This window comes from Carcharodon carcharias, chromosome 2 (assembly GCF_017639515.1).
Source record: "Carcharodon carcharias isolate sCarCar2 chromosome 2, sCarCar2.pri, whole genome shotgun sequence".
Taxonomy (NCBI): Eukaryota; Metazoa; Chordata; class Chondrichthyes; order Lamniformes; family Lamnidae; genus Carcharodon; species Carcharodon carcharias.
The window spans coordinates 236,098,093-236,122,554 of record NC_054468.1 but is presented as its reverse complement, the minus strand read 5'-3'; the positions used below and the strand labels follow the sequence as shown (position 1 = coordinate 236,122,554).

Here is a 24,462-nt window from a genome sequence, read left to right as displayed (position 1 = left end):
TGTATGAGATAACAGTGACGGTGTAGGGTTAGGAGGAGGAATGCTGCTCCTACTGACTTCACACCAATTTCTTTTCACATCAGAACTTCTCTTTCTTGTAGTGTTTGGTTCCAAGGCTTGATCTGAGTAGAGCTGCCCAATTTCTCATTGATCCATGATCAAATGTTAGACTGTCTATATCACATGCAAGGGATTGAATACCTACCTTAGACGATGGTGTAGTGGTATTGTCGCTGGACTAGTCAGAGACACAGGGTGTCCCAGATTGGAATCAGCCTCACCTATACTCAGTACTGAATGCACGTCTCACACTCCCAGCTGCCTGTTCCTCCTCATCTGTCCGCTGGCTACTCACACCCACTTCCCCTGAACTGCACTGTGACCACCTCCCGAAATGGGCTACCCCCAGACCCCAGCCTCCATCCCTCAGCCTTCAGCCCTCATCCCCCAGCCCTCCCATGCACTCTCCAGTGATGCCGCCACAACTCGCGTGCAGAAATTCCCAGTTCACTCTTGGCATTTCCTGTGGATGTGGTTTTCTAGGACATACATGACACAGGATGCACACGACAGCTGTCCCACTCTGTTGGATAACAAATGTTGTTTTTTTTTTTAGCTTTAAGGCTATTTAACTGTTTAGCGAGCAATATAACACTAAAACATCCACTAAAACATAAATGTTAGCTAATAAACTAAATACTTGTGTGTAATTTATCCACACACTGTACAAACTGTGAGTTTTCCCTCTGTCTGATATCTGCCACTCTGTGTCTCCTGACACCTCAGACATGAAGGGACAGAGCAGAGAGCATTCTCCGTTCTGTTGATTAGAATTGAATCACTCACTGATGTGAAAGCACAGACAGCAGCATCCATCCCCCCACACACTCACATTCTCCTCTCTCACTTCTACACTCTGAACCCGAGCCTGTTTGATCACATAGACCTGAGCTCTAATAAATTCCTACACCTTGTTGTGGTGAAGAATTGTTTTTAATAGTCGGCTGACGTGGGTGAACTAAAGATTGAGCTTTAATCTCTGGTCCAGATGATCATTTTAATTTGAGTGAGGAGATCTTTAACCCAATTGTCCACATCGGATCTGAAAGTGAAAGGACAGTCCCAAACGTTTCAGTCTCAAATGTGTGAAATTAAATTGGTGTTCTCCTTTGCAGCCAGCTAGAACGAGAGGAATTCCAGTGAAGTCCCCTCCACTTCCCTTTCAGAATCCAAGTCTTCAGTTCCAAGTATGTACCAGCTTGAAGTCAGTTTGTCAAAGTTAATGTAAAGTCCTAACAATAAAAAGTGAAGCTTCACATTACTAAGGACTTAGAGTGGAGTATGATTATGGCTAAGTGGGCCAATTCTTTTCTGTATTAAGGGGCATTAAAGGCTGGGGAGAATTGACTTTAAATAGCTGCACTCCATAAATTTAAAAACCAACCACCCCATTCACAGATGACCTCAGCTGGGAGGGGGAGACCCAGAGACTTGGCACATGGTGAGCAAGTGAGTGAGTGAACCAATGAATGAGTCAGTGAGTGAGGGGACAAGTGAGTCAGTGAGCGAGTGAGGGAATGAGTGAGTAAGTCAGTGAGCGAGTGAATAAGCCAGTTAGTGAGTCAGTTAATTAGTGAGTGAATGAGTCAGCTAGTGAGCAAGTGAGTTAGTGAGTAGGTGAACAAGCGAATGAGTCAGTGAACAAGTGAGTCAGTTAGTGAGTGAGTGAACACATTATTTTATGAGTGCTGTAGGGAGTGAGTGAGCCAGCAAGTGAGTGAGTCAGTTCAAATGAGCCAGTGAGTGAGTGACTGAGCAAGATACTCCAGGTTTTCTCATATCCATGGAGAGGACACTAGCACAAAGTGTTGACTAATTGAGCACCTTGGGGAACAGATCTACCACCTCGGGGGTCAAGCAAGTAAATTGTGGTCAGATGCACGAAGTAAATGCATCTCAGAAAGAGTCAGCAGATGGAGGGTGATAAGACAGCTCACAGGAAAGACAACACCAGTGGAATTGGAGTTATCCAGCCCATACTCCGTGCTGGATGTGAGTGAGGATGGGAAAGGAGGCATTGATATACATGAGCAGACCAGAAGCATAGGGCAGTGTTGTTAAAGAGGGGAAAAGTGAACCGATACGATTAGGACAGTGTCATTGGTGTTTGAGATCCCCAAAGCATCTTTTGAAAGCAAGGGCAGCTGTATTGTCTGGGATAAAAGCAAAAAACTGTGGATGCTGGAAATCCAAAACAAAAACAAAAATACCTGGAAAAACTCAGCAGGTCTGGCAGCATCTACGGAGAGGAACACAGTTAACGTTTCGAGTCCGAATGACTCTTCAACAGAACTAAGTAAAAATAGAAGAGAGGTGAAATATAAGCTGGTTTAAGGGGAGGGTGGGACAAGTAGAGCTGGATAGAGGGCCAGTGATAGGTGGAGATAACCAAAAGATGTCACAGACAAAAGGACAAAGAGGTGTTGAAGGTGGTGATATTATCTAAGGAATGTGCTAATTAAGGGTAGAAAGCAGGACAAGCAAGGTACAGATAGCCCTAGTGGGGGTGGGGTGGGGGGAAGGGATTGAAATAAGCTAAAAGGTAGAGATAAAACAATGGATGGAAATACATTAAAAAATAATGGAAATAGGTGGGAAAAGAAAAATCTATATAAATTATTGGGAAAAAAGGGGGGGAATCGGAAAGGGGGTGGGAATGGAGGAGAGATTCATGATCTGAAGTTGTTGAACTCAATATTCAGTCCGGAAGGCTGTAAAGTGCCTAGTTGGAAGATGAGGTGCTGTTCCTCCAGTTTGCGTTGAGCTTCACTGGAACAATGCAGCAGGCCAAGGACCGACATGTGGGCATGAGAGCAGGGTGGAGTGTTGAAATGGCAAGCGACAGGGAGGTCTGGGTCATGCTTGCAGACAGACCGAAGGTGTTCTGCAAAGCGGTCACCCAGTCTGCGTTTGGTCTCTCTAATGTAGAGAAAATTGTATTGTTTGGGACTTGTGTTTATCTTTCACAAAGAGGGTTGGAGGGAGAGAAGCTGCTTCACAGTGAGATGCTCTGATTTAGGAAGGTGTAAATAGGCTTCTGTTGAGGAAATGTCGAACACCAGTGAAAATATTAAAGCAAAGATTTCCCAAATTTAGCATCACAAGTCTGTGGATTTACAATGGGTAAAAAGTGTCAGTGTGAGAGAGCTAGACCAGTGCTTACAGCAGGTGAAGCAGCTTGAAGAAAGTTATAATGGGCTTGACCCTAATTAATGAGGAGATGCTGTCATCTATGTTGAAATAAGACAACTTTTGAGATTTACTGATCAAAGAATCGTTGGGGTCAGCATTTAGGAGTTTTACCTAATCTCCTGCTGTAACTTTAGTTTGAGATCAATGGAGAACCTCTTTATCATCATTCTCCATGAAATGCTTCATAAATTTACATGGGTGCAGCCTAGAGCATCACTAGAATTGTAATATGTGCTTGTCAAGTCTTCGCTTTCAGACGCTCTGCTCGGTGATGTCGCAGTTACAGGAATTCCTATCACACCCTAGGATAAAGTGTGAGCTCACCATGTGATAGATAAAGCTATGATACTTGCTGCTTACAGAAGTCGAGGACTGTTGGCTTGCTATGTGCCATGTGCTTTGCCCGCGTTGTGTTTTGTTGCTGATTGCTGTGTTTTCTGTATGCCTGTCTGACATGCCCAGGTGCCAGAGTCTCTGTGTGCCAGCTCGCCACACATCCCCTGTTCTCCAAAGGAACAGGCACCTAGTGACTCCGCAAACACCTCCCCTCAGAAACAGTTCCGACGTCTGAGTGTCCGGGTAAGACCAGCTTGCTTGTGTAATGATGCCTCGTGCATGGGTCTTTGTCAAAGCTGCTAACCTGTTACCGTGTGAATGGAAAGGATTTGTATTTATGACCTCAGGATATCTCATGGTGTTTTATATCAAATAAAGTACTTTTGAAGAGCAGTCACTTCAAGTGTCAGGTAGGAAATACAGCAGCCGCTATGGGATCTTGCACAGCGAGATCCCACTAATAGCAATGTGATGATGACCAACGTTGTTGGTTGAGGGATAAATATTGGCCAGGACACCGGGGAGAACTCCCCTGCTCTTCTTGAAATAATGCCCAGGATCTTTTATACTCACTTGAGAGGGCAGAGGAGGCCTCGTTTTAACATCCCATCTGAAAGAAGGCACCTCTGACCATGCTGCACTCCCTCACTATTGTACTGGGAGTGTCAGCCTCAGTTTTGTGCTCAAGTCTCTGAAGTGGGACTTGAACCAGAACCTTCGGACTCATAAATAAGAGTATCCTTGCTAGTATCCTGGAATCATTGATTTTTCAAAAGAGTAAATTTACCACTCCAGTTGTGTTTGAATGAAATCTGCGTCCTGATGTTACTGTTCAGCCCTGAGATGTCTTTTAATATTTGGTTGCTCCAACTGCCTGTTTAATTTTTAATGTCATCTAAGGCCATGAGCTGAATGGGAATGGACATTGAAAATTGAAGATTCTCACTCAGTTCCACAGCTGGAATGCAAACTTGGGTTCTGTTGGTGTTGATCTGATTTGTGTGTGAGTAACCTGGGGATTCAGACAGTGTGGGGATAAGTTTCGTCAAGTAGACAAAGGTAGTGTCGGTCAACATGGCGTGGTCAATCCAGTTATCAGCCAGCTGGTAAATTTCAAAACTTACCCACTCTGCAGGAACAGAGCATTCAGTCAGGAACATTGAAACTAAGCATCTATCATCAATGTTTAGTTGGACAGAGTTTCATTGGGAGGAGGTTATTGAAAGGTGAGAACGCAAGTGTGTTTTATTCAGTGCCTGTATTGGGCACTGAAGCCAATGTGTTACTGTTAGCACAAATTAGCAGAGATTGCACAGTACAACATGTAGCAAGAACATGTTCCTGATCTCAGCAGCTCACCATATTGTGCACGTACCCATTGTGCTGTCCGCTTTCAACTCAGGACCCTCTTTGCTGGCAGGGAGAGAGCGTCTCTCAGGAGACTGTACAGAGAGCCACCTCAGTCTCCAATGGAAACATTTGCTGTTACTTGTTTTTGAGACAAACCTGATTAATCTCTGGGTTTCACAGGAAGTTGACCTTATTGGGGAGATTAACAACAAAGAAGAGGCTCAGAAACTCAGGGAGATGGAGCAAGGCAAACTCCAGGAGAGAATCCGACAGCAACAGCGAGAAATGTTGGAGGATAAAAAGTGGCTGGAGAAAGAAGAGAAACTTCTGGTAAGTTTTCTTTTGAATTCATGTGGAGAGAAGCTGTATGGCTTCACCACAAGGAGGTCTCAGGCTATTGGAAGTTATTACCTACTGAGCAGCCAGTTTATTAAATGATTCTGACAGAACATTGTAGTAAGACAAGTTTCTAATTCTAGCCTTCTTGTTAATGACTCTGATGTTCACTATGGCTCCAAAGTTTCCTGGGAATTTGCTGGCCCCTCATCTTAAATCCTGTGGACAGATACATTTCCTACAAAAATGGATTTTTTTATTCATTCACGGGATGTGGGCTTTACTGGCTGGGCCAGCATTTATTACCCATCCCTAATTGCCCCTTGAGAAGGTGGGGGTGAGCTGCCTTCTTGAACCGCTGCAGTCCATGTGGTGTAGGTACACCCACAGTGCTGTTAGGGAGGGAGTTCCAGGATTTTGACCCAGCGACGGTGAAGGAACGGCGATATATTTCCAAGTCAGGATGGTGAGTGACTTGGAGGGGAACTTCCAGGTGGTGATGTTCCCATCTATCTGCTGCCCTTGTCCTTCTAGATGGTAGTGGTCATGGGTTTTGAAGGTGCTGTCGAAGCAACCTTGGTGAATTCCTGCAGTGCATCTTGTAGATGGTACATACTGCATGGTACTGTGTGTCAGTGGTGGAGGGAGTGAATATTTGTGGATGGGATGCAAATCAAGCGGGGCTGCTTTGTCCTGGATGGTGTCAAGCTTCTTGAGTGTTGTGGGAGCTGCACTCATCCAGGCAAGTGGGGAGTATTCCATCACGTTCCTGACTTATGCCTTGTAGATGGTGGACAGTCTTTGGGGAGTCAGGAGGTGAGTTACTCATCGTATGATTTCTAGCCTCTGACCTGCTCTTCTAGCCACAGTATTTATAAGGTTAGTCCAGTTCAGTTTCTGGTCAATGTAATCCCCGGGATGTTGATAGTGAGGGATTCAGTGATGGTAATGCCATTGAATGTCAAGGGGCGATGGTTAGATTCTCTCTTGTTGTCAAGATTCTCCATTTCTGGGATATCCCTCTCTACTCTGTAAGGGACAGAATCTCAGTTTGTCTCTGTCCAAGGGCAAAAGTTGACTAGGGAACAGAGAGTCCTTATGGCAGGACTTACCAGATATCAGTGGGGGCCAGTATACTGCAGGAGGTGAGGCACACCAACTGTCCTGAGACCTGACAGGAGCCCCATTCATCACTAGACCTGGAACCCCAATAAAGAGGATTTTGAAGTGGATCAACCCACTTACTCAGGAAGTACAGGAGTCCCAGGGTGGGTGCAACAATACATCCAAAGTGTCACCTGGGGAGAGGTGCCATCCACTAACCATTACCCACACAATTCTGACACGCATGGAATTTACACAAAGAGTTGTAGTTTGGAGTTAGAGGAATTTACGCGGCTAATGAAGTAGAATCAGTTCAATTAAAAGCTTCAGTCAATGTACAGAGGGAACATGAGGGGAGGGAGTATGGGGGAGATGGAGAAGGTAAAGGGAGAGAGAGAGGTTAAAGGGAGGTGGGAGAGAGGGAGAGGGTACAGGGTGGTGAGAGGGTACAGGGGAGAAGGGAGTGAGGGGGAAGGGGCTACATGGGGGAGGGAGGACAGACCAGGGTGGATGTAAAGGGGAAGGGAGAGGGAATGAGGAGAAGGAGGGAGTGCAAGGTGGGGGTACAGGGAATGGTAGATGGGGTATAGGGGGTAAGAGTTTATGGGGGAAGAGGAATATAGAGGGGAAAGGGTAAAAGGAGTGAGTGATGGAAGTACAGGGGGTGGAGATACAGGAGATGGGTACTATTGAGCATGAACTCTGAACCATCTGCTACTCTTGAAAGTTTTGTTCAAACCATTTTGGAATATAGTGAAAGTTTATGACTCTTAACCATAATGTATCTGTTATTTTGGTCCAATCAATCAGGAATCAGCTGTCTTTACCACACTCTAATCCATCTTACCCTGCAGTGGCAGAACCACAAGACTGGGTTCTCAAACCCAATTCTGCTGTTTCTTTGTGAATACCTATACGGGCAGATTCAAATAATTTATTGTCGCTCTCCTTTCTTCCCAAGGCTCCAAATGATTACAGCAAACTACACAATGTAAGTTTTCATTCAATAAATTATTGTTCATAATTACATTTAGAAATATTGTGAGGTGGTGACCATTTGAGAGTTACACCGTCCCTGCAGTTCATGTCGCTATGTAGATCATTCAGGGGAATTACACCAGGGGTGTTAACCCTTAAACTGTCAGCCACTTCATCAATCTTCTGTCTTTTTACTTATTATCAAATCAACAGTTGTGATTAAACATTATCAATATTGCTGTAACAAAATTACTCTGACATCAGGAATAACTTCATCTCTCAGTTTTTTTTGGTCAATTTTCTACATCTGCCTTAACCTCAATCTCTGCTTGGAATGACATCAATTCCTTCTCATATTTTTCCTTTTATTGGTTCCTGGGCTGTGAACAGCACTGACCAGTCAGTATTTTATTGCCCTTTTCTAGCTAGCCTGAGTGCATTGGGGGTCAACTAAGTAGCATGGGACTGGAGTCACATGGAGACCACACCAGGTCGGGCTGGTGAAATTCCTTCACTGAAGAGCATCAGTGAACCTGTTGGGGTTTTGTGATGAACCAGCAGATTTCATGATCATTTCTTTTCTTATGTCAGTCATAAATGACCATTTGATAAATTCAGATTTGGAAAATTAAAACCCTCATTAACTTCGTGCAATAAGTTTAAAATAGGGTTGATTTTTGTAAATAGCGAAATTTCTAGGTTTTGATTGGTGCTTTTAGAGATATTGGTGGGTATTGATTGGTTGTTTAAACAATGTAATCATTTTTGATTGATCCGATTTTCCAGGTAATGGAATTTAAGGACTGCTGAAAAAAGAGACGTTGAAATTTTTCATCTTGCACTCATCAGGACAGCGCAAGAATACTAATATAAGGGGTAAACAGCAATTTATACTGTATGTGAAGAGAGTGCTGATTGGTTTGTAAGTGACATTTCCATGGAGAATGCACCAGTGATGGTAACTGACAGTTAACTGCCAAGTATTGTTTGAAATTTAAACCTGATTGGTCAAGGCATTGCCCTGAAGAATGAGTCAGCGAATGGCTGTCACTTATTTTGTTTAGCTGAAACAGATGCAATGTGTGTACATGTTCTTTCTGTCCGCAAAGTACAGGGCCCCGTGTATTAATATATGTAGTTTCCAGTGCACGCAATGCACCTCATTGTGAGCATGACTGACAATCTTAAATTGGTTGTCAGCATAATTCTTAACACGCTGAGGAGTATTTATCAAATATTGTCCAATTGAGGAATCACCTGTAATGTTGGACTCCGTGTTTTGTGTTTTGCCGGCACGGTCTGGTTGGGTAGGGTCTGTACCCTGCCCATTGTGAACAGCGGCTGGGACATGATGTTTGATACTATCTGCCAGTCTTTGAGACATACGGCCCACATACCCAGCATCACACTGACACTGAGATTCATATACCACATCACTCATTTGTGTGATGTCTTTTTGGCTTGACTCGTGTTGCTACTGCAAAGTAGCAGAGTGAAACAGCTAGCTTCACCTGATGCTCAACTGTTGAGGTACTTTACCCTTGCAGGGTAATCTGAGGTAGGCCGGGCACTTTTCAGGGCTGAAAGTGACGGCCTTAGGCCCGTTCATGAGTTTGTGTGATACACAGAGTGAAATGATCTGATCAGGGGGCAGACATTATCCTGCAGGATGCCTTTGATGTCCCTATTTCAGCATCAAGGTTGTATGGTGAACAAATGACTCAGGCCCTATTTACAAGGCTGCTGATGAGACCAATCTAACGCGTGTGGAAGTGTAAGAATCCCGACACGTATATTGATCAGTGAAGGTCAGCTTGTGGTAGACCCGGGTAGGGAAACCCCTCCTGCCAGATTTCTCAACTAATATGTCAAGGAAGAGGGGTTCATTCAGCTGCTCCATTTCAAAGGTGAATTTGAGCGCAGGATGGACCCCATTAGAAGATGTAAAGAAATGATTACATTCAGCTCTGGATTTAAATAAAGCAAACGTTTCATCCACAAATTGGAAATATGTGAGGGGTAGGAGCTTAGTGTCATTCCATCGAAAACACGTTCCTCATATAACCCAACAAAAATGTTAGTGAGAGCTGGGCCTAGAGGGGATCCCATGGCAACACCATCCATTTGGGCATACATGGTGTCATTACTCAACTTCACGAGTTGCCAAGCTCATAAGTTCAATGAACGCTGATTCACACGATAGTGGCGGGTCTAGATCCCCATGATATAGTGCTGCAGCACAAATATCTATGGGTCCCTTAAGTGGAACATTGGTGAATAAGCTAGCAATGTCAAATGAGCACACGGACACAGCATTGCTATCGACATGCAAGTTCTGGATGGCGTTCGCAAATGTGAAGGAATCCTTCACCATGTATCTGGAAAACCTGCTCAAAACCAGTCATAACAACTCACCCAACCAGTTGGCCATTTCATGTTGTGCAGAACTGGTCATGGGTAAGATAGGGTGTAAAGGGACATCACTTTTGTTGGCAGCCTTGTAAATAGGGCCCGAGCCATTTGTTCACCATGCAAGCTTGATGCTGAAACAGGGACATCAAAGGCATCCTGAGGAATAATGGCTACCCTGATCAGGTCATTTCACTCTGTGTATCACACAAACTCATGGATGGGCCTAAGGCCGTCACTTTCAGCCCTAAAAAGTGCCCGGCCTACCTCAGATTACCCTGCAAGGGTAAAGTACCTCAACAGTTGAGCAACAGGTGAAGCTAGCTGTTTCATGCTGCAATGGGTGAGGTACAGATTGTACCCAACCAGCCCGTTCTCGCAAAACACAAAACACGGAGTCCAGCATCAGATGCGATTCTGTGATTGGACAACATTTGCTAAATAATCCTCAATGTGCTAAAAATTACATTGACAACCCATTGAAGACTGTCAGTCAGACTCACAACGTGGGGCATTTGCGTGCACTGGAAACTACATATATTAATACACGGGACCCTGTTGTTTACAGACAGAAAGAACAGGTACACACATTGTGCCTGTTTCAGCTAAACAAAATAAGTGACAGCCATTATAATAAATATAAAAGCAAAAAACTGCAGATGCTGGAAATTGAAAACAAAAACAGCCAAGTGACAGCCACTCACCCATTCATTCCTCAGGGCAATGCCTTGACCAATCAGGTTCAAGCTGCTTAGTTTCAATTTCAAACAATATTTGGCAGTTAACTGTCAGTCACCATCACTGATGCATTCTCCATGGCAACACCTCTACCAATCAGAGTCTACTTGGCAACCAATCGCTACTCTCTCATATGGTATAAATTGTTATTTACCCTTTATATTGGTATTCTCTTTTTTATTCATTTACAGGATGTGGGCATTGCTGGCTAGGCTGACAGTTTATGCCCATCCCTAATTGCCCTTGAGAAGGTGGTGAGGAACTGTCTTCCTGAACCACTACAGACTGTGTGGTGTAGGTACACCCTCAGCGCTGTTGGGGAGGGAGTTCCAGGATTTTGCGAGTATCCTGATGAGTGCAAGATGAAAAGCTTTGACGTCTCTTTTTTTCAGCAACGCACAGGCTCTGGACAACCAAACAACTACTAAATGGAATTTAGTTGACAACTAATCAAATACATTCACATCAGTCGAATATGGTGCTGATTGGCTAAAGATCAATTGTTCCAGGAGACTCAATAGGACATCTGACCCAATTGTATCAGGTTGAACTCCAATGGCTTCTCCTGCCTGTCACTTCTTTTGATGAGATGGTTTATTGATGGGTCAGGAGAGAATGGGTTTGTTCTCAGTCAACTGGGATTCACTTCAATGTAATAAAATGGACACCCCCAAGGTGAGCGATGAATGGATTTAACTACACAGCAGTAAGCAATCAAATAGAGGAACAGTCAACATGTTTTTGATCTCTTTTATTTTCCAGGATAGTGACCAGGAGACTCCCTACAGTAAGTAACAGATTCATAGATGAAAATGGTTGATGTTGATAGTGGGGGATTCAGCCATGGTAATGCTATTGAATGTCAAGGGGAGATGGTTAGATTCTTTCTGATTGGATATGGCCATTCCCTGTCACTTGTGTGGCACAAATGTTGCTTGTCACTTATCAGCCCAAACCTGAATGTTGCCGAGGTCTTGGTGCACGTGGGCACAGACTGCTTCAGTATCTGAGCAGCTGGAAATAGAACCGATCAGGACTAAAACCGAATGTTTATATCGCAGTTGTATAGTGATATTGAGCAAGCAGAAACTAATCACTCCACAACTCTCCTACCAATGAATTGATCGTTAATCTATTTGATTTTGCATTTTGGAAGCAAAGAGGTAGGCAGTTAAAATGTGGGAATCTTATAACATACAGTGTGCATTGGTATTGAATATAATTTTAAACTCACCTTACTGTTGGAAGTGGGTCTTGCAGCAGCTCAATGTGCACCTACCCCTGGGACACAGTCTGAATCCAACTTGTTTCAGTGGATGATGTCCCATGGGTAGGGTTGTCAGGATCTAAGTGAGGTTTAACTAATAAACTGTTAACCCACTCAGCAAGTGGGAACTGGCGCTTGATACCTCGTTCAGGTAAACCAGGGTGGTGGGGGGTGGGGGGTCAGTGTTGGAATGTGGTGTGTTGCACTCATACAGTTTGCAGAGTAATGGCTACAGGTCCAAACAGCAATGTCAGGGTGTGCAAGGCTGTCAGATATTTTCCTAATTTCAAGGCACTATGTAGATGCCAGTTGTTGTTGTTGTTGTTGTTGTGTACTGATCACTTTGCTTTTTATCTCTTACCTGGAGCTGAGTTCACAGGACCACCTGAGAAACCTCCGAGGAAGAATCTACCGGTGAGTTCTCGGGCTGAGCTTCTTGAGTTCCTGGGATCTGGGAATGTTGTGCTGTATCTGACATTGTGGAAGTGATTGGGTTTTGATAGTTGCCATCAGTAGTGAGTTATACTGTGTATTCCGCAGCATTCTCACATCAGGGAAAAGCAATGCAGTTGAAGAACTCTTGTTTGCTGGGGTTCTAACAGACATTGACCTTTTTAACCAGCAAAGCTCCTGTCAGTTCCAGGCAAATGCAGAGCTTTAAGGAAGGTCCTGTAGATTCTCGGAGCCGCTGTAGGTATGCTGCTTCACTTTACAGCTCCCTTTGTCCTTATCCTGCTTGTCATGTGAAGTGATTTGACTCTGCCCCCCCCATGAGGAGGGACCATCCTTGAAAGCAATTCCCTGTCTGATACAAGTTCCGTTGCAGTGACATGGCATCCAGTGGAATTTAAATTCAATTAATAAAATCTGGAATTGAAAGCTAGCCTCAGTAATGGTGACCATGAAACTACCATCAATTGTGGTAAAAACCCATTTGGGTCACTAATGCCCTTTAGGGAAGGAAATCTGTCGTCCTTACCTGGTCTGGCCTACACATGACTCCAGACCCACAATGTGGTTGACTCTTCAATGCCCCCTGAAATGGCCCAGCAAGTCACTCAGTTCAAGGGCAATTAAGGATGGACAACAAATCCTGGCCCTGCCAGTGAGGGCACATCCCATCAACAAATAGAGAAACAAAAAACACCAACTCACTTCACATCACCTTGACCTCAATGACCTTCGCATTGGCAATGCAGAGTCCCATGTACTGAATGCACCAGTCAGCTGAGCTCTCTTAATGGGACATGTTGGGTGCAACCAGTTCTGAATAGTGTCCAGTGTTGGCCTCTGTGGCTTTCACAGCCTGTCATTAAAATGTCTGGCCAAAGGAATTTGCCTCATCCTCACAACCTGTTGCGATGAACGTGCTACCAGATACCTAAACGCGCCATCAGTGTCCACTTTGGCACATTGGAGACTGCAGTTCCTAAATTGTGAATAAAATCCTTCCGTGTAAATTACTGTCTTGTGATGTTTCCCTTTTTCCTTATACTTAGCCGATACAAGCAGCTCCCACTGCAAACCTTGATCGTACTGATGACAAGGTCTACACCCTTGTAATGGAGCTGGTTAAAGCTGTGCTGCATCTGAAAAACCAAGTCTATCAGCTTCCATCCGAAGAATATGTCATCCTGGTGAAGGTAAGCTGATCCAACCCAGGAAAGGATGTCTTTAATAATAATAAAAACAAAAATAAAAACAAAAAAACTGCGGATGCTGGAAATCCAAAACAAAAACAGAATTACCTGGAAAAACTCAGCAGGTCTGGCAGCATCGGCGGAGAAGAAAAGAGTTGACGTTTCGAGTCCTCATGACCCTTCGACAGAACCCCTTTCACACCCTCAGCATGTCTCAAAGCTCCCGAACACAGAGGGAAGCACAGCAAGCTCCCATAAACAGCACTGTGATAATGACCAGGTAACCTGTTTTTGCAATAAAAGCAAAAAACTGTGGATGCAGGCAATCTGAAATAGAAACAGAAAGTGCTGGATACACTCAGCAGGATCTGAGGAGAGAGATAGAAAGTTAACGTTTCGAGTTCGTATGACTCTTCTGCAGAGCTGTTTTTGTCAAGTTGATTGAGGGATAAATATTGGCCCCAGGACACTGGAGAAAATGCCCTGCTCTTCTATGAAATAGTGCCAAGGGATCTTATACGTCCAATTGAGAGGGGCAGACAGTTTTATATCTCATCTGAAAGATGGCACCTCCAATAATGCAACACTGAAGTGTTGGTCCAGATTTTGTCCATAAGCCTGGGAGTGAGATTTGAACCTACTAGCTTGAGGGCAAGAGTGTTACCACCTGAGCTGTATTCAATCATCACTGAGTGAAGAAGCTGGAGATCATTGGTTTATTGGATTTGGGCTCAATGCAGAGGAATATGCTTCAATATATTCTTTCTTCAGGCTTATAGTTTTTACTGGAAAATTCTGAGCTCAGTAACCCAGGGTACAATATTGTTGTGGTTATAATAATCCACAGACCTGAGCTATTGATCCAAATCCTACCATAGCGGCTTGAGAATTTGAAAACAAAAATTGAAATTTAAAAAAAATCTGGTATCAATAAAACTGACCATGAAACGGTTACACTGCTGAGAAAAGTCAAATGGTTCATGAATGTCCTTTACACCATCTGGGCCTAAATGTGACTCCAGTCCCACACCAACATGGTTGATTTTAGCTTTTAAGAGTTGTATCAAACTGCTTTAGGGGAACTAGGGATGGGCAGTAAAAGCTGTTCTGGCAGTGATGTTGCATCCCAAGAGTGAAAATAATTCAAAGAATTATTCTCTCTGTGGCAATTTGTACATAGTGTAGAATGACCCTTGTTCCAATCAATCTCCCGTTTGGACACTGGAAATTGACCGTAACACATGTGGAGTCTGATTCCAGTGGTTGAGAGATTTTCTGATTAGATCTTAAAGATGTCATTTTAACGTAAACACATTGATTCTTGTTTTTCCTTTCATCGCATTTGATAGCGCTCCTGTGGAGTACTTTAGGAGACATTTTACATTGAGCCCCATATGAAAAAGTTGCTGTTTACATTTGTAAGCAATAGAAAACCTTATTCCTTTATCTCTCTGGTTGCCTCTTCCCAGACCCCAGGATCGCCAGTATTCTCTCTGTCATCTCTTCAAGTTACCCTCTAAACTAAAGTTTGTATTCTTTGAGAGCTGTTAGCCGTTAGAATCTGCGTCACATTCATAACAAAATAAATGAATTGATAGAGCACATTGAAATAAATAAATATGATCTGATACACATTCCGGAGACGTGGCTGCAGGATGACAAGGATTGGGTCCTGAATGTTGAGGGGTAAATGACATTCAGGAAGAATAGGAAGCTAAATAAAGGTAGAGCCATAGCATTGTTGATCAAGGTTGGCATTGGTGCAATAGTTAGAGATGACCTTGGTTTGGGAGATCGGGATGTAGAATTGGTTTGGGTGGAGATGAATATTAAGGGAAATAAGTCACTAGTGGGAGTGGTCTATAGGCCCCCTAACAGTCACCACAATGTAGGACAAAGCATACAAGCAAATATTGGTTCTGTGTGATAAAAGGACGGCAATAATCATGGGTGATTTTAATCTACACATAAACTGGAAAAATCAGATTGGCAGTAGTAGCCTGGATGAGGAGTTCATAGAATGCTTTCCAGATAGTTTGATAGAGCAGCACATTCTGGAACCAACCAGAGAGCAGGTTATATTAGACTTGGTATTGTGTAATGTGACAGGATTAATTAATGACCTCAGAGTGCCTCTAGGTAGCAGCGAACACAATATGATTGAATTTTGCATCCAGTTTGAAAGGGAGAAGAGTGGGTCTGAGACTAGTATCTTAAACTTAAATAAGGGCAACTATGTGGGTATGAAAGCTGAGCTGGCTGAAGCGAACTGGGAAACTAAGGCTAGAGGATAGATCAATAGAGAAGCAGTGGCAGACATTTAAGGGGATATTTCAGAGTATTCAGAATAAGTATATTCTTACTATAAAGAACAATTCTTAGGGGAGGACCCACCATCCATGGTTAACTAAAGAAGTTAAGGAAAGCATCAAACTTAAGGAAAATGCATATAACAGCACAAAGATGAGTGGCAAGTCAAATGATTGGTCAGAGTATAAAGAATGGCAGAGAATGACTAAAAGGTTAAACAGGAGAAAGAAATTAGTGTATGAGAGGAAGCTAGCTAGAAATGTGAAAACAGATAGCAAGAGTTTCTACAGATATTTAAAAAGGAAAAGTGTAAGTAAAGTGAGTGTTGGTCCTCAGAGAGTGAGATTGGGGAGTTAATAGTTGATAATAAGGAAATGGTGGAAGAAAGGAACGCATATTTTGCTTCTGTGTTCACTATAGAGGATACAAAAACATTCCAGTAATAGCTGTAAATCGGGACGTGGAAGGGAGAGGGGAACTTGGTGAAATTACAATCACTAGGGAAGTGGTACAGAGCAAATTGATGGAGCTGTGGGCCGACAAGTCTCTGGGTCCTGATGGACTTCATCCTAGGCTCTTAAAAGAGATGGCTAATTAAGTAGATGTGTTGGTGTTAATTTTTCAGAATTCACTAGATTCTGGAAAGGTTCCAAGAGACTAGAAAGTAGCAAATATAACCCCTCTCAAGAAAAGACAGAGGCAGAAAACAGGAAACTATCAGCCAGTTAGCTTGATGTCTGTCGTGGGGAAGTTGTTAGAATCGATCATTAAGGAAGTTATAGCTGGGCACTTAGAAAAACTCAAGATAATTTGGAAGTCAGCATGGTTTTGTGAAAGGGAAATTACACTTAACCAATTTATTGGAGTCCTTTGAAAGAGTAACATGCATAGTGGATTGAGGGGAGCGTGTAGGTGTACTGCATTTGGATTTCCAGAAAGCATTTGATAAAGCGCCACATCAAAGATTATTGTGGAAAATAAAAACTCATGGTGTAGTGGGTAACATAATAGCCTAGATAGCTGGCTGGGAGAAAACAGAGAGTAGGTATAAATGGATCTGTTTCTGATTGGCAGGATGTGATGAGTGGAGTTCAGCAGGGGTTTGGCCTCAAATATTTGCAATTTCTATCAATGACTTGGATGAGGGGAGTGAAGGCATGGTAGCTAAATATTCAGATGACACAAAGATAGGTAGGAATGTTTGTTGTGAAGAGGATATAAGGAGGCTGCAGACAAATATAAATAGGTTGAGTGAATGGGCAAAAATCTGGCAGATGGAGTATAATGTGGGAAAATGTGAAGTTGTTCACTTTGGCAGGAAGAACAAAAAAAGCAGAATTTTACTTAAACAGAGAACGACTGAAGAATTTCAAGGTGCAGAGGGATCTGGGTGTTCTAGTGCATGAGTCACAAAAAGTTAGTATGCAGGTACAGCACATAATCAAGGAGGTTAATGGAATGCTATTCTTTATTGCAAGAGGAACTGAACATAATTAAGAGTAAAAGGTGAAGAGTAAGAGGTGACTTGATTGAAACCTTTAAGATCCTGACGGGTTTTGACAGGGTGAATGTGGAGAGGACATTTCCTCTCGTGGGAGGATCTGCAACTAGGGGTCATTGTTTAAAAACAAGGGGTCACCCATTTAGGACAGAGATGAGAATTTATTTTCTCTCAGGGGGTTGTGAATCTTTGGAACTCTCTTCCTGAAAAGGCGGTGGAAGCAGAGTCTTTGAATATTTTTAAGGCAGAGCTGGATAGATTCTTGATTAACAAGTGGGGCGAAAGGTTATTGGGTGTAGGTGGGAAATTACAATCAGATCAGCCATGACCTTATTAAATGGCAGAGCGCAGGCTTGAAGGGTTGAGCGGCCTACTCCTGGTCCTAGTTCGTATGTTCATATATTCGGATAAAAGTAAGGATGTTATGCTTCAGTCATATAGGGCATTAGTGCGACCACATCTCAAATACTGTGTGCAGTTGTGGTCTCCTTATATAAGGAAAGATGTACATGTGTTGGAGGCGGTTCAGAGGAGGTTTACCAGATTGGTACCTGGAATGAATGGGTTGTCTTATGAGGAAAGGTTGGACAGACTGGGCTTGTTTCCACTGGAGTTTAGAAGAGTGAGGGGTGATTTGATTGAAGTTTACAAGATCCTGAACGGCCTTGACAAGGTGGACGTGGAAAGGATGTTTCCTCTTGTGGGTGAGTCCAGAACTAGGGGGCACTGTTTTAAAATTAGGGGTCACCCTTTTAGGACAGAGATGAGAAATATTTTCTCTCCGAGGATTGTGCAACTTTGGAACTCTCTGCCTCAGAAGGTGGTGGAGGCAGGGTCATTGAATATTTTTAAGGCAGAGGTAGATAGATTCTTGTTGGGCAAGGGAATCAAAGGTTATCGGGGTTAGGTGGGAATGTGGAAATCGAAACACAAACCGATCAGCCATGATTTTATCAAATGGCGGAGCAGGTTCGAGGGCTGAATGGCTGACTCCTGCCACTACTTCATATGTTCACATGTTCATATCAACTGAACGACCTAATCCTAGACCCATCTTGTTCTTTGTTCTCTTGGCTGCTTTTCTACAGGGATTTATAAACATCATTGTCTCCTTTAGATGAAACTGTTATTCATAATGGCCACATACCTTGTTCAAGCTAGACCAGGGGCTCAAATAACCAACTGCACCCATTTCGGCTCCTCGAGTATTTCAGAGTTTTACTGAGCAACAGATTGAGTGGTGAAGCACTTAGGCAATCTCTGCTGTGCTACAAGCAAAATAAACCAGCACAGCATTTCAGAGGCACGGTCCATAATTTTCCAGTTTCCCTTAGGTTCGGGTGGTGCCAGAGGACTGGAGAATTGTAAATGTTACACCCTTGTTCAAAAAAGGGTGTAAGGATAGGCCCAGCAACTACAGGCCAGTTAGTTCAGCTTCGGTGGTGGGGAAACTTCTAGAAACAAATAATTCGGGAAAAAATTAATAGTCAAATGTGAATTGATTAAGGAAGGCCAGCATCCATTTTCTAATCTTGATTAACTAACTTGTTGGTGGTTTTTGAAGAGGTAACAGAGAGGGTTGATGGGGGTAACACTGTTGATGTGGTGTACATGGACTTCCAAAAGGCTTTTGATACAGTGCCACACAACAGACTTGTGAGCAAAGTTAAAGGGACAGTAGCAACATGGATCTGGAATTGGTTGAGTGATAGGAAACAGAGAGTAGTGTTGAACAGTTGTTTTTCAGACTGGAAGAACGTTTATAGTAGGGTTCCCCAGGGGTCGGTATTGGGACTCTTGCTCTTTCTGATATATTATTGATGACCTAGACTTTGGGTGTACAAGGCACAATTTCAAAACCTGTGGATGAAATGAAACCTGGAAGTATTGTGAACCATCAAAAGAACATAGAGAGGTTAGTGGAATAAAAGATGCAGATGAAGTTTAATGCAGAGAAGTGTGAAGCGATTCATTTTGGTAGGAAGAAGGTGGAGAGACAATATAAAATCAAGGGTACAATTCTAAAGGGAGTGCAGGAGCAGAGGGACCTGGGTGTATATGTGCACAAAGCATTGAAGGTGCCAGGACAGGTTGAGAGAGAGGTTTATAAAGCATACAGTATCCTGGGCTTTATTACAGGGGCATAGAGTATAAAAGTAAGGAAGTTATATTAAACCTGCATAAAACACTAATAACTGAAGTATTGGGTCCACTTCTGGGCACCGCACTTTAGAAATGTCGTGGAGGCATTGGAGAGAGTGAAGAAAATATTCACAAAAATGGGTCCAGGAATGAGGAACTTCAGTTACATGGATACATTGGAGAAGTTGGGACTGTTTTCCTTGGAGAAAGGAACGATGAGAGGAGATCTGATAGAGATGTTCAACATCATAAGGGATCTTGAGAGAATAGTAGGGAGAAACTGTTCCTACTTGTGAAAGGATCGAGAATGAGAGGGCACAGTTTTAAAGTAATTGGTAAAAGAAGCAATGGAGACATGAGAAAGAACTTTTTCATGCAGCGAGTGGTTAGGATGTGGAATGCGCTGCCTGAGAGTGTGGTGGAGGCAGATTCAGTTGAAGCATTCAAAAGGGAATTAGCCTGTTATCTGAAAAGGAACGAGAAGGGTTATGGGGAGAAGGCAGGGCAAGGCCTTTGGTCAGGTAAGGCCAAAGGTGAATGTTCCGACAGAGACCCAGTACAGACATCGTGGGCCAAATGGCCTCCTCCTGTTGTAACAATTCTATGATTCCCATCGGAATGTAGTGCACAGGTGAAGGTGATTGTGTCCCTTTAGGCCCGTATCACTGGCAGTGTATTTGGGGTTTGTCATTGGTAAGAGTGAAGTATGGTGTTGTCATGAAGCTATTAACATATATAATATTTTGGAAAATATTTTTCCTTTAAAATAGAGATTTAGTTTGCGGGTTAATTGGATTAAAACCAGCAAGTCTGAGTGCTTTGATGTACTAGCTCGAGATGTAAACAGAGAGATAGCTGCATTTGCATTTTTTGAATAGAGAATTCAAGAAGTGTGGTGAAAACTTGACCCCTTTCTAGCAGTTACCAAGCAATATGTTTATATTACGAATAAAATTTGGTACATTGAATGGGGTTTCATTGTTAAAGGGTAAAGTTCAAAGAGGTTGTTGATACGAGAATTAACATTCAGTGGGGCTGGTAGGTATAACTTCAGTAGTTTTTGGGTGTTCAGAGCAGAGGCAAGGTGAGATCAAAAGGCAGCTGGAAGCCTCTAACTGGCTCCACAGTGAAAAGAGCCTCATTTTGAATTTGTAAGGTGAAAATGCTTTGCCTGGTGTTTGGGTAAGTCTATGGGTTGCTGTTGCCTTAATGGAGATCAGTTTGGGAATTTGTCAAAGGTTATGATTGTAGTAATTAGTAGCCATGATAGTAATTTGTAGCTATGTGTATATATATTCTAACCTGTGTAAATCAATAAAATGTTTCAATTAGTTTAATATAAAACCTCGATAACTGGTGGTCTGATTCCTGAATTTAGAGTCACATCTCGAACATAACACTTAAGATTATAGGTTATGACAGTTGTTTAATGTTTCCCTCTGGGCTTTTTAAGTAACTCCGCTTTACCAACTGCATCGGTCATAACAAGCAGTCACATAGATGACCAAGAGGCTCAGATAAACATTACTCTTTCGCTGATTTAGATGAATTTGGAGCTGTATTTACCTGCTCTGCTCTGTGAATAATAAATAGGAACAGTAGCTGATGACCTTTCTCTCTGGCTGCAGCTACTACAACAGTGGTTTTCAGACCAATTCATTTGAATGATTTCCATGGTTATTCTACCATGAATGTAACACCTATAATAATTTCTACATTCTAGACAGTGGGAATAAACCTTCGCAGTTTGACTGGCAGTGTGGATGAGCTGTTGCCAAAGTTACCAGCAGCATCTCGCACAGAGGTAAGTCACAGCGAATGTTATTACCAGCTGCTACAATCATCTTCTGGATGTCCGAGCTGGATTATTTTAAAGGTGCATTCCTTAACTAGCAGATAAAGACATTCCAAATGAGCTTTTATACGCTAATATGAACAGAGCTTAATTTCAAATGGAGACTGTTGTAACACTCTGCTTTGGACTGTCCCAAATGAGGAGAGAGTGGGACAATTTCCATTGCAGCAGAAAGGAGAGTTAATAGAGGTTTCTAAATGCTTTTTGGCAAAGGTTTTGATGGAGTGACGAAGGAAAGATTATTTGCTGTTATTGAGGATTTAGTGATAAGAGGTCATCAATTGAAAGTTAAAAGAGCGAGGATTAATTTATTTACATTGACAATTGTTGGAAAACACTGTCAGTGGGATTGATTGAAACTGACAGCAGTGCAACCCTTTGCTGGAAATGTAGAGGTGGAATTGGTATTGTCTCACTCTTACAAAGGAGCCAGCACAGATATGAGAGACTGAATCATATCTGGCCTCCTCTGCGCTGTAAACTTCTCTAGTTCCAGGAGATCTTTGCCCTGTAAGTCTGGACTAGATTTAAATCTGTGTTCCAGGGGTGAAACCATAGCACCTGAAACATTCTCCACAATTATTCCAACAGATCCCAACCAGAGAGAGGAGCTTTCATACAGCACCTTCTAGCTGATTTTGAGTTATTGAAAATGCCACTGTTTAACAAAATATTTGGCTCGATACCAGAGTATAATGTAACAGTTATATTACCGGACAATCAACTCCGACATCATCAGTTCTAATCCTGTGAGCTGGCATCAGGAAAATGGCCAGCAAAGAAGGTGGAGTATCACAGAACCTTTCAATTCCAGTACAGAAAGAAGCCATTCTGTGCTGGCTCTATCAAAGAGCAATCTGGTTAGTCCCACTTCTCCAATCTTTCCTCATAATCCTGCAATTCTTACTCCTTCAAGTATTTATCTGAGTTCCTTTTGAAAGCTACTATCGAATCTGTATCCATTGCCCTATCAGACAGCACATTCCAAATCATTGTGTATAAAAATATTTCACATCGCCTCTGGCAATTTTGCCAATCACCTTAAACCTGTTCCTTTTGTTTGTGACCCTTTATCCAGTGGAAACAGTTTCTCTTTGTTTACCCTTCCTGATGTTAAACATCTCAATCAAATCTCCTTTCAGCCTTCTCTGTTCCAAAGGGAACAATCCCAGTTTCTCCAAGTGATTAACCCTAATCTCTAGAGCTATTCCAGTAAATCTCTTCTGTATTCTCACCAAGGATTTTATTATCAACCTTCAGTGGCATGCTTCTGTCCTCCCTAATAAGTTTGCCCTCCATGTACTTATAATAAGAATGGAATTTTATGCAAGAAACGCATTTGCAGTTCAACAACTGAACTGCTGTGTAACTTAGATCAAGAGGTTCATGTATAGACTAAGTAATCAGGTCAAAAACATGGAAACATGTAACACTCAAGCAGAAACAGAAATAGACAGACAAATCCCCCAGGTAATGGCGAAGTGGTGGACAGCATATCAAAGGAAGGGTAGGTAATGTTGAATTCAAATTATACTAAAATTATAAGCCAATACACCATTCCTACATTATTACAGGCACTGAAGTATGTATAAGTTTCATTATTTAAATATCTCATTAGACGGATCTAGGGAGACGTAATGCAGATGAACCAAAGGCCCACTGAGACGCAACCAAATCTCTGAAGATATTTAACTGCACACGTTCACCGTCTGCAGAAACTGGCACAGTATTCTGGGATTTTAGAATGTCTAGGAATTGGAGGAACCCTTAGTGGGATTGTGGGAATGTTACAAGGGCATTGCGATATTCCTGTTTCTTGCTGAAAGGATTGAAGACAGGTTTTCTTGGTTGTGTTTTTCAGATTGAAGGAACGCAACGACTTCTGAATAAGGACTTGGCTGAGCTGATAAACAAGATGAAACTGGCCCAGCAGAACTCGGTTACCTCGCTGAGTGAAGAGTGTAAGAAACAGATGTTAACAGCCGCCCACACGCTTGCGGTGGATTCCAAGAACTTGCTAGATGCTGTGGATCAGGCCAGGGTACAGGCAGGCCAAGCCAAACCAGTTCCTAATTGACGGCAGCTTGATCAATTCAGACAGCAGCAGCATGAGACAGGAGAGAGACAGTCATCCACCAGGCCAAGCTGAAGTAACGAGACTTAAAACAGAATGGGGAAGGGATTCTATCCAGGGTAGGGGAATGAGGGCGTTCATTAACTGAAACTGGGAACCATCTTCATGGGCTAAAAAAAACGCTTTTGTGTGGAATGGTGGAGGGGCTATGCATAATTTTAATCCAGGTAATTCCATGTAAAAGTCAAAACAATGATGCATTTCAACCAGGTTTATGGAATGTGTTAAGTAATTGAAATAACCCTTGGCAGATAATGTTTAGAGGAAGTGCTGGCATTTTAACAAAGCTCAGGACACTGAGGAGTAACTGAAGTCGAGCTTGAAATGCTTAATTAGGGTCCAACTGATGAAATCTAGAGGTGGGAAGTAAGATGAGAAGAACATCTGTATCCTTGTGTTTGTTTTGCTCAATGTCAAGAGATCCACTCTGTAAATACAGCCCCATGCTGAATATTTGGCCATTTGGCTGAGTGGCATGATTGGCTAATTACACAGACGTTAAATAGCCTCGAGGTTCATTCCTCACTTCTCATGTTGAGATCAGAAAGCAATCAGCTTGAGATGTTTGTCTTGCTAATGATTGGATGTTCGGTGATTTATGATTAACCTCTGCATATCTCTTTTATAACCTTTAAGAGGTGAGTTAAGAGTATGTTGCCAAAATGCCAGGAGCAACAAGAATGGAGACGTTAACTGTTCCTGTTAACGGGTGACTGTGAATTACTTTATTTATGGTTGTGAGAAAATGAGAGATTTGGTAGTTATAGGAATGTTTACTGATGTTGCCTAGTTGGGCTGGACAATCATCGATCCAAGAATTAGAATTTCTACCCTTAAGAATTGCTGAAAAAAGAGACACGTGGAAGCTTTTCATCTTACACTCATCAGGACACTTCACAAGAATACCAGTATGAGGGGAAAACAACAATTTATACTGTATGTGAAGAGAGTGCTGATTGGTTGGCAAGTGGACTCTGGTAGAAGTGTTGCCATGGAGAGTGCACCAGTGATGGTGACTGACTTTAAACCAGGCAGCATTGACCAATCAGGGTCAAGCTGTCTGGTTTAAATTTCGAACAATGCTTAGCAGTTAACGGTCAGTCACCATCA

At 42.6% G+C, this 24,462-nt stretch overlaps 1 protein-coding gene across 5 annotated transcripts in view; it reads left to right on the top strand.

The window, feature by feature from the left end:
* The window catches only part of ptk2ba (protein tyrosine kinase 2 beta, a), a 225,795-nt gene extending 201,554 nt beyond the window's left edge, over positions 1-24,241 (top strand). The window contains exons 23-31 of one of the 5 annotated variants that reach the window (XM_041174678.1): positions 1,176-1,247; positions 3,715-3,831; positions 5,119-5,268; positions 7,340-7,369; positions 11,266-11,290; positions 12,135-12,184; positions 13,270-13,413; positions 21,087-21,167; positions 23,080-24,241. In XM_041174678.1, the coding sequence (XP_041030612.1) occupies positions 1,176-1,247; positions 3,715-3,831; positions 5,119-5,268; positions 7,340-7,369; positions 11,266-11,290; positions 12,135-12,184; positions 13,270-13,413; positions 21,087-21,167; positions 23,080-23,295 (885 nt within the window). In that variant the 3' untranslated portion in view covers positions 23,296-24,241. Of the gene's footprint in view, positions 1-1,175; positions 1,248-3,714; positions 3,832-5,118; positions 5,269-7,339; positions 7,370-11,265; positions 11,291-12,134; positions 12,185-13,269; positions 13,414-21,086; positions 21,168-21,809; positions 22,058-23,079 lie in introns of those variants that run through there. The other 4 variants (XM_041174685.1, XM_041174702.1, XM_041174692.1 and 1 more) reach the window with 4 other exon arrangements.
* The last annotated feature ends 221 nt before the right edge of the window (positions 24,242-24,462 follow it).